This window comes from Galeopterus variegatus, unplaced genomic scaffold, assembly GCF_000696425.1.
Source record: "Galeopterus variegatus unplaced genomic scaffold, G_variegatus-3.0.2 Scaffold3754, whole genome shotgun sequence".
Classification (NCBI taxonomy): domain Eukaryota; kingdom Metazoa; phylum Chordata; class Mammalia; order Dermoptera; family Cynocephalidae; genus Galeopterus; species Galeopterus variegatus.
The window spans coordinates 83,824-93,948 of NW_007729865.1; the positions used below are offsets into that span (position 1 = coordinate 83,824).

General features: G+C 56.9%; 1 protein-coding gene across 3 annotated transcripts in view; it reads right to left on the bottom strand.

The window, feature by feature from the left end:
- The window catches only part of NCOR2 (nuclear receptor corepressor 2), a 161,922-nt gene that overhangs the window by 49,596 nt on the left and 102,201 nt on the right, over positions 1-10,125 (bottom strand). For all 3 annotated transcript variants that reach the window (XM_008585917.1, XM_008585916.1, XM_008585915.1), the window contains exon 17: positions 6,760-6,902. In XM_008585917.1, coding sequence (XP_008584139.1) covers positions 6,760-6,902 — 143 coding nt within the window. The remainder of the gene's footprint in view (positions 1-6,759; positions 6,903-10,125) is intronic.

Consider the following 10,125-nt stretch of genomic DNA (forward strand, 5'->3'; position numbering starts at 1 on the left):
ACAAGGGCTGTGCAGGGACTACAGGGGTGGGGGGGTCCTTGGGACAGAATGATCAGGAAAGGCTTCTGCAAGGAGGTGACATTTGAGCCAAGATCTGAGTGGTGACAGGGAACTGGCCAGCCAAGAACCCGGATGAGAGTGGCAGATGCAGGGAACAAGCTGGGTGTGTTCGAGGAACAGAAAGAAGCCACACTGCAGAGGCTTTTACTTACCCCCAAATTGCACCCCACTTCCTGGAACCCCTGGCTCCTCATGCACACATGGAGCCAGACCCTCGCTGTTCCCTCGGGGGCACAGTCATCAAACTGCTTGTTGACAGCTCCCATCTTTGAACCCCCCTGGGCCGGACGTCTCTCTAATCCCCATTCTGAGCCGGGCAGACTCAGAAAGTGTTGACTGACTTGCTGAGCAACTGTGAATGGGCAGCCTTTTTGGGATTGAACACACAGATGGCACAGAGTGAAGGCAGAGTCTGCTGAGGGTCTGGAGGTGACTAGGGATTCCTGGGGGGGAGTGGACTGGACCCCAAGAGGGGGCCGGCCCAATCTGTTGTGTCAGGAAGGATCACAGCTTGAGCACTCCGAGGTCTCTGAGAAAGGAGATGGACCCACCCCTGAAGTCACTTCACGGCCCTTGTCAGCACCTCTGAGTCTTCCTTCTTTTTAAGAGTGCGTTGCTGGACTCCCCACCTGACCAGGCTTAGAGGTTCCAACAGTTCTCTAAGCCCCTTGTACAGGGCTGAACGGTGTCTCCCAAAATTCATGTTCCCCCTGGGACCTCAAATGTGACCTTGTTTGGAAATGGGGTCTTTGCAAACATAATTAATCAAGATGAGGTCATACAGAAGCAGGGTGGGCCCTAAATCCAATAAGACTGAAATCCTTATAAGAGGAGGAAAATATGAATTCAGACTTGGGGAAGACCATGAGGGGATGGAGGCAGCGTGGAGTGATGCATCTGCAAAGCAGGAACTGCCAGCAGCCACCAGAAACTGGACGAAATTCCCCAGAGCCGTCCAAGTGAGCATGGCCCTGCTGACACCTTGATTTCAGATTTCTGGCATCCAGAATTGTAAGAAAATGAGTTCCTGTTGTTTTAAGCCACCCAGTTTGTGGCACGTTGTTATGGAAGTCACAGGAAACTAATACTAATACACTCCCCTCTACTGGTCCCCCCGGATTACAGGAAAAAGCCACCCTGCATCAAAACACAGCACAGCCCACTCTTGGGGCAAATGCCCCCATCACCCCCAGCGCCAGGCAGGCCAGGCCCCCACTGTGGTCAGGATGGAAACAGCTTCATGAGAGGGAGAGGGTGGTCTTATGCTCCAAATGTGCCGTCCCCAAGGCCCTGTCACAGCCCCAGGGGGGATCACTTCCTGCCCTGCCCTTTTCCTGAGCACACAGGGGTCCTCTGAGCACAGCCACTCGGATTGCTGGCAGGAAAAGAGAATTGTCTACTTGCCCATTAGTCAAGGTTTCCATCATCAACACTTGGCCATAGGCCCCAGTCCCCCACTGCTGGGTATCCACAGGGCCTACTATGGGAATGCCCAGCTCTACCATCCCTTGTGTGTCCAGGGCCTGGCCCAGTCCTGCCCCAAGCCCCAAGCATCTCCCAGGAGTGCCCCAGCTCAAGCCCACGGAAGTGAAAGAAAGTGGTGGCATGTGGGTTCTGTGGGTGCAGCCAAGGGTTCCCCCTTCTTTCCCAATCTATTTTCAGCAGACAGAGACTTGGCCAGCTCTTGTGGCTAGGAGAGGCAGGTGATCACTGCCTGGGGGGTGGGTGAGGCATGAGGGACACACGGAGCTTCACAGGGAAAAGGAGTCTCCTGCCAGCCTGGCCATGATGCACGCCCTTCTGAGCACTTGAGACTCTCTGAGAAGGTTTGGTCTCTGAGACCTGGTAGAAGGTGAAGATAATGCAAGCACCCCAAAGCCCCCCAAAGCTGGGACTTAGCAAGTATCCTGGGAATTACAGCAAATCCTTCCACACACAGCCCAGCCCCTGAAACCAGGAGGTGTGTGTGGAGCAGGAGATGCCAGCAATACTAGTGTTAATCATTACAGTTTAGCACCTACTATGTGCCAAGCATTTGCAGGTACTGATTCATTGGATCCACAGCTGCTCTGTGAATCAGAGCACATCACTCCTGCTTCAACCTTTCCAGGATTTCCCCAATACCTGGAATAAAACCCCAAGTCCTCCCCCATCTGTCTGGCCCTACATGATTTAGATCTGGACCCCACTGACCTCTTCAAGTTGCTCTCCCCACCTCCTCAGTCCCTCCGTTTCCCCAATACCTGGAATAAAACCCCAAGTCCTCCCCCATCTGTCTGGCCCTACGTGATTTAGATCTGGACCCCACTGACCTCTTCAAGTTGCTCTCCCCACCTCCTCAGTCCCTCCTCTAGGACACACCACCCTCCTTCCTTAGAATGCCCCAGACATGGGGCCTTGTGCTGGCCGCTTGTGGACACCTTCCCCCTGATACTCAATTCCTCACCCCCTTCATGGCTTTGCTAAGATGTCACATCCTCAGAGAGGTCTTCCTTGGTTACCCTGTCAACGTTAGCTAACCCCCTCCCTTCCCCCACCATCAATGGCTTTCTACTTTATCTTTCATCTCAGCATCTTCAGACCACAATCTGGAATTATGTGTGTGTTAATGTGTCTCTCGCACTAGACCCAGCAACTCAAGGGCTAGGATCTTTGTCTGTTCTCAGCTGTATTCTTACCACACGGAACAGCATCTGGCACAGAATAGATGCTCCATAATTACTTCTTTATATGAATGAACCAGACAGAGAAGGACATCAGCTCAGAGAGGCAAAGACACTTGCCCAAGACCACACAGCTCATGAATTGAGGAGCCTAGATTTATAGTGGGTCAGGTTCAAACCTTTCCCTGCCTGGAGCAGCTCTGTGCAGCCTCAGATAGAAGAGACAACAGATGAACACAAGGCAGGAGGGGCCAGGGCTGAGAAGGACAGAGACTGAGAAACGCGGAAGCTGAGGCCTGGATTCACAGATGGGAGAAAAGGGTAACCTTCGGCCATGAGGAGGGGGAGGGGAAACCTCACAGAGGACACTGATGCCAAATGTTATATAACCACGGGACATGCTCTGCCTGCCCGCCTGCTCCTGCTTCCTGCTGATGTCACCTGCGGCCATACTCAAGCCAGGCCTGGGGTGAGATGGGAAGGGACGCCCACTGACCCTCTGCTCCCCCCACTCCTTCCTTCGCTAGCCAAGGGTGACATGTCCTCCTGCACTCTAGACAGGGCCGGGCCAGCTGCTAGAGGTGGCTACCACTGCTTCAGGATTTGCAGGGAGTTGCTATCTTCCCTGGGAGTAGAGGTGCAAAGGAGGGGCGAGAGGCAGAGGTCACCAAGTTCAGTGGTATCTAGTGAGGCCTGCTTGCATGCTTCAGTGATTGGGAGCTCACCCCTGCACCAAGGCCAGCCACTGACAAGACAGTGGGCCCCAGGCTGAGCCTGCCATCCTGGGGTGGTCCCTGCATCCGCTCTTTAGAGGTCAGCTGGGGGACAGGACCAGCCCCATCCTCCCAAGTCACCTGTTCTCATTCGGGGCCCAACCTGGTCTCAGGTCTCCCCTACTGTCCACGCCTCCTCCACAGCCTGCTGTTGGTGCAGCCCCCGCCACCGTAACATTCGGGGTCTGTTAGCTTTGGCTGAGCTCTGGCTGTGCTTTCACGCAGAACAGAGTTGCTTTCACTGACATCAGGACAATCCAGCCGTGGATAGGTTGCTCCTCAGATCAAAAACCCTCAGTGGCTCCCCACGGTCCACTAAAGAAATGTCCAGCTCCTCAGCTCAGCAGGAAAACCCCACCCACACCTCTGTCCTCAAGCCACCTGCCACTGCCTCCCTGAGATACAGCAGGTGTTCAGTAAAGATTTGCTGAATGAACAATGGACATAGTATCCAACACTTACTGAGTGCCCGTGGAGGGCAGGGCACCACCCTCTACAAAAAGGAACGCATTTGCTCCTCACAGCCACTCTATGAGCACGCCCAATTCTTATCCCCAATAAGCACAGAGGAGGAAACTGAGGCACAGAGAGGTGAAGCCATGTACTCTCAGGCACCAGTCACTAAGTGGAAGCACTGGGGTACGGACCTGCTAGTCCCAGGACCCTGCTCTACAACATCCTGCTACGTTGCCCCTTTGAATGAATGAATTTATGAATGAATCCATCCAGCCCTCCATCTAGGAGCAGACACACTCCACAGCCACCAGGAGCCACTGCCAGCTCCATCTTGGCTCTCACTAGCAGAGCACTTGTGACATGCCAGGCCCCCTTCTAAGCGCTTTACAGGCATCCACTCAGGTCATTCCTGCAACAGCCCTTCAAGGTGGGCTCTATTATTATCCCCATTTCACAGGCAGGGATACTGAGGCACAGAGGACAAGTCACTTGCCCAAGGCCACACAGCCAGTAAATGGCAGAGCCTAGATTCACACCCAGGTCTCCTGGGCCCAGTCCTTACTCTCAACCCATAACAAGCCACGGCTGTTCCTGCACACGCCCTTCAAGGAGAGGCCTCCAACATCCCTGAGGGGAAAGGGGGTGGACGGCTTTAATGTAAAATAATAATAGTAATAGTAACTAGGGAAGTTAACCCTCAAGGAGCAATTTTCCTCTGCCAGGCACTAAGTTCCTTATAGGTAATAACTCATTCAATCTTCACATGAGTGAGAATCATGATTTCCTACTTCACAGATGAAGAAACTGAGGCTCAGCAGGTGCATGAAGTTACTGCACAAGGCCCACAGGTGCCAAATCGACAGCCTTCAACTGAGGCTCAGCAGGTGCATGAAGTTACTGCACAAGGCCCACAGGTGCCAAATCGACAGCTGGGTCTTGACCCCACTCTGGCCCCCAGCCTGATCATGCTCTCACAAGTTGGGGTCCCTGGGAGTGCCTCTGAATGCACCCAAGGAAACCTGGAAAACCAGGCAGTGGGACCAGCAGGCTGGAGAGGAGCAGACTGAAACCTGATAGCTGGTTTCATGTGGATACTGAGTTGCAGTCCTGGGGGTGGAGCTGGGAGGAGCAAGGGATGAAGAGGAGGGGGAGAGGCAGGAGGAGGAGGGAGGGGAGGGACAGGAGGAGGGAGATGGAGTGTGGTGGTGGGGAGAGCCTTTTTTTGTGCCTGGGGAGATAGTCAAGGCCAGCCCCCCTGCCCCTGGCCCATCCTGTGTTGAACATCTCAGACTCCTGACCTGGGTGCACAGAGACACTGGCCCCGACGTCCCCCCAGCCCCGGCCCCCTGGCTTCCTTCCACACCACAGGCCGCTGTGGCTCAGTGGTCCTCTTTGCTCTCCGGGATTTCAGCAGGTGTGAAAGACAGGTACACCACATTCAGTCCCCCACCAAGCCTTCCTCCCTGCAGAAACCACAAGTCCTAGAAAATCCAGAAAATGAGTGGTCACTGCCTGATGCCCGCGGAGTGCTAGGGACAAATTCCAGGGGCTGTGGGATGTTTCTCTGCTCAGGCCTCTAGCTGTCAGCAGCTACTGGCATACACACGATTCAGGAAGAACCCACTCAGGAGGGCTGGGAAGGGAGTCTCTGAATTCTTCACGGTACTCAAGGGGAGTTCAAACAGGTGATGCTCTCTCTGGCTTGCCCATGCTGTGTGACCTAGGCAGCCTGCTCAGCCTCTCTGGGCCCAGAGGGTTGCATGGAGGAACAATTCAGCATTGCCTGCCCAGCACACGCTGCACATACTGTAAACCCAGCCACGGACAGCTGGATGAGTTGGGGGATGCAAGGAGTTTTGGGGGAGGGGAGCTATGTACCCCTTTCTTGTTCCTCTTTATCTACAAGGAAACGTAATGCAGCCCATGACTAAGGGCAGGGGGCTCCAGTCACACAATCATGGGTTCAAGCCCCAATCCCGTTGCTTATGGGCCTGGCTGATCCTCAGTTTCCCCAGCTCTAAAATGGCAACAATGCTTAGCAAGTATATCAAAGGAAGCGAGACGGGGAGGAAGTTAGAAAAGGCAGCAGAGGCCTCCCCGCAATGGTCCTCGATTCCCAGAAACAGCTGCGGAGGAAGCGGCTGCTCCTGGGAGACCATTTACAAGCTCAGCGAGGCGAGCCCGCCCCTTCTGCACTCCTGGAGGGGGAAGGTCTCAGCCTCAAGCCCTTGGGAGGCCAGGGTTGAGCCACAGCTCCCCCGACCTGTTCTTCCCTCCCCACCATGGCCCTAAAACTGTGAGGTCACATGGGCGGGGGAGCCACTGGCTCGGGGGTTTAGCTGCCTCTGGGTCTTCATTCCAATGCGCTGACAGCCCGAATTCCTGGCTGAGTCAGGGCCCGATCCACCAGGCTCCTTCCCCCACGCCCGCCCGAGCCCCGCGAGCGAGTGCACTCTGAAGACCCTCAGAGGCGACCAAGCGACCAAGCGAGCGAGCAGAGTGAGTGAGCGCTCAGCCGAGGCAGGGAGGCAGAGGGCAGGCCTGGTTCACGTGGGCTCACAGGGAGGAGACGGGGCAGCCCTATCCATCCCCGGTACCCATGAGGGACACGGACAGCAAGAGTCATTTCTTATAGCCATCTGGGGGGTACCGCTGGGCATTGACCCCAGGGGCCAGGTCTTAATGAGACCTCTGGAATGACACCCTCCCCAGCCCTGGGCTCCGGGGTGCAGAGACCCCCTCCAGAGGCGGCTGAGGCCCTTCTCACAGCCCCCGCAGGAGGTTGAGGGTGGGGGCTGGGGCCTCACCATCTTCAGCTTGTGCTGCTGTAGGATCTCATCTAGGTTCTGCCTCTTCTTGTAGTTGAAGTAGAAGTTCTTACACTGAGACACCGTCTTGGAGCCCACCATCCGGGCGATGGCCGACCAGTTCCGGCCGTGTTCCAGGAGACCTGCAGGGGGAGAGGATGGTAGGTGAGGGGCAGCAGGTGCCTATGCCCACGGCCTGGAGGGCAACCAGAGCCTGGGCTCACTGCTCAGCCCCAAGACCTCTGGAAGGAGGCAAAAGTGATGCCACGTGTCACACGGAGAGAGGAAGGCACAAAAGGGTAGGGGGCTGGCCTCTGGGGTCTGGTTTCGAGTGCGGATGCTCAGGAAAGGCCTGGGCTCAAGGAGCAGGGAGCGAACAGGTGGAGAGACCCCCCACAAGGCCGCTGTTAAGGCTTCTGGGGGCCAAGGGCTCATGTCCGGGATGCAGACCCCGCCCGGGCCCCACCTCTCCCGCCTTCCCCTGGCTGGGCGGAAGAGCCTGGGCTGTCGTGACCCAGCAGGTTTCGAGTGCGGATGCTCAGGAAAGGCCTGGGCTCAAGGAGCAGGGAGCGAACAGGTGGAGAGACCCCCCACAAGGCCGCTGTTAAGGCTTCTGGGGGCCAAGGGCTCATGTCCGGGATGCAGACCCCGCCCGGGCCCCACCTCTCCCGCCTTCCCCTGGCTGGGCGGAAGAGCCGGGGCTGTCGTGACCCAGCCCTGACACTGGCTCACAGCTGCAGATGAGGCCTCAGGAGACGGGGTTGTTTTCTGGTCACACCGGGCCAGGAAAAGGAAAGAACGTGGTGAGCAGGGGGCGGGAGGGTAGAGGTCGGGGTGGGGATGAGTTGGGGCCAGGAGCCTCCGTGCCCAGGTTAACTGGGGCACTGCCAGAGCCCAAAGCCCCCTACAGACACCTAAAGGCCTACACCGAACTTGGGGCCCACCTGGCCTGGTTCAGGGGCTGGGAGTGGATTTGCCCCTAAATACAGCCTCTATCTCCAAGAGATTCTCATGGCTTAACAGACCTTCTGGTTCAGGGAGAAACCCTCCAGGAATTGGCTGATCCTATGCCACAAAGCCACGTAGGCCCCAAAAGTTCCCTCCATGCCTATAAGCTCAGGCCAGAGCTGCATGCCACATCCTGGGCTCTATTTTCAATGCTGTGAATCCCGGGCTCAGCAGAAAGGCAGCCTCTGCTGCATCCAGAGGAGCTGCGGGACGCCAGCCCCGGTCTCGGCCCATCTGCCTACAAGTTCCCAGCACACAGGCACAGGCGGGCATCTGTGTTTATGCCTTGTGTCCCCAGCAGCGTGACTCTATGTGTCCCAGTCGGTTGAGAAGGTAGGGCCAGCCCCCTTTCCCATTGCTGGGGGTGGTGGGGGAGAGGGATCCTAACTTACAGGGGCTGCAGGACAGGATGGTGCCCCTCGGAGGGCAGCAGGCCCAAAGGCTGAATTATGGTGCTGGGACCATGGCTGCCTCTGAGCCCCGGAGCTACACTTGTAATGACTTTAATGAAAGATTTCCCTTAACGAAGTTTAAGGCCATTTCCCTTCAATCAAATCAAGCTGCAAGCAGGGCTACAATTGACACTGTGCTAGAGTGTGGGAGCCTGAGAGATAACAGCGTGTGTTGGCATTTTCTGTCGTTCATTCATTCATTCATTCATTCATCCGTCCATTCAAATACATGCCAGCAGCTTGCTACATATAAGGCTCTAACAAAGATAAAATAGCAGCATCATCCATTCATTCAAATACATGCCAGCAGCTTGCTACATATAAGGCTCTAACAAAGATAAAATAGCAGCAAAAACATCAACAACCCCATCGTATGGTTAAGTGACATGCGGAGTTTGCAAAGCCCTTTAAAGACTTGGTTCTGTCTTATCTCTGCTGTCAAGGCTGTGACCATTTCCATCTCCAGGTTGGGGGAAACAAGCTCAGAGGGCTCTTCCAACTCACCAAAGCTTAGGGGACAGGCCAAGGGGGCAAAATGGGTGTGGGGCTCCAGGCTTCCCACTCTCCCGGCCCTCTGGACCCCTGTGGGGTGGGGTGACCTGACAGGCCACCTGCTTGCCTGCCATGGCCATGGGAGCCACGTGGCTCCACGGCTGGCTCCTCAGGGTTCCTCAAGGACAGGCACGGAAGGGGAGGGCCAGGGCGTGGGATCAAGTGTAACCCGGCCCCCTGACCTTTCCCTCCGCCTGCGCCAGCAGCAGCTGCCACTTCCAGAACCTGGCGGACAGCGACGTGCGTTTATTTATATTTCCCCCGCTGGGGCCAAGAGAGCCCAGGCAAACACGTCGGGCCAGAGGGATCACAGGTCCGGAACCAGGCGGGAGGGGACGGGAGGGTGTGGGTTTCCCATCTGGGCCTGCTGGGGGTGGGGTGGGACATGGAGAGACTAGGGGGTGGCCCGACCCTGAGGAGGTTGACATTTCCAAACTCAAAAAATAAGGAGGTGGCTAGGAGTCCAGCTGGGGGTTGGGGGCCCTAATTAACTCCACTCATGGGAGCAGCGGGAGCTGATGGGTGGGGGTGGGGGCAGAGGGGTACCCAGCCCTTCCTGCAAACGTGTGGCTCATGAAGGAACACTGGACAGAGCATGCTGTGCAGTCACGGCCATCCTGTCTGCTTTCTGGGCCTCAGTTTCCCTAACTGCTGTGTGAAGGGCTAGGGTGGGTGTCCCATCGTTGCTGGTCCTGGGGTGGCAGCAGCTAGCGCAGGCTTCCTCTCTGGTTCCTGTTCTGGGAACCCCAGGCTGAGGGTGCAGGCACAGGGAGAAGTACTTTCTACCACACCACGCCATGGAGCCCGCCCCACCAGACCCAGCTGCAAGCCCGTTCACCTGGAGAGACCGCCTCTGAGCACACTCCAACAAGAGCCTCCAGTGGCCCCCCAAGCACAGACCCAGGTCCTGCCCCTCCTTCCAGGACAGCCTCAGCCCAACAGCCAGAAAGACGGGAAGGGGGCACCAGGGAAGAGGGTGGGGGTGGGATCCATGTCCACAGGGTCCAGAATTCTGAGCCCCTCCACATGCCCAACTGCCAAGCTGCAATTTCCTGAGGGCCATGTCGTGGTCCCTGTCACCGGCACCCGCAACCCCGCCCCCCACCCTGTCCCCTCCACAGGGCCACTCACTCACATCCTCTCATCTGTGTCTCCCTCTCGGCCAAGTTTTCCGGAAACATACGACTGGGAGGATGCTCCAGGGAGTGGAGCTGGGAGAAGTGGGCTAGGAGGCTGGGCAGCCGCGGGGCCGGCTCTGCTGAGGCTTCTGCTGGCGTCTGCTGGCGGCTCAGCTCTGCTCACATCCTTCTCATCCAACGGGGAGGGAGGGAAGGAGGGAGGGAAGGAGGGAGGG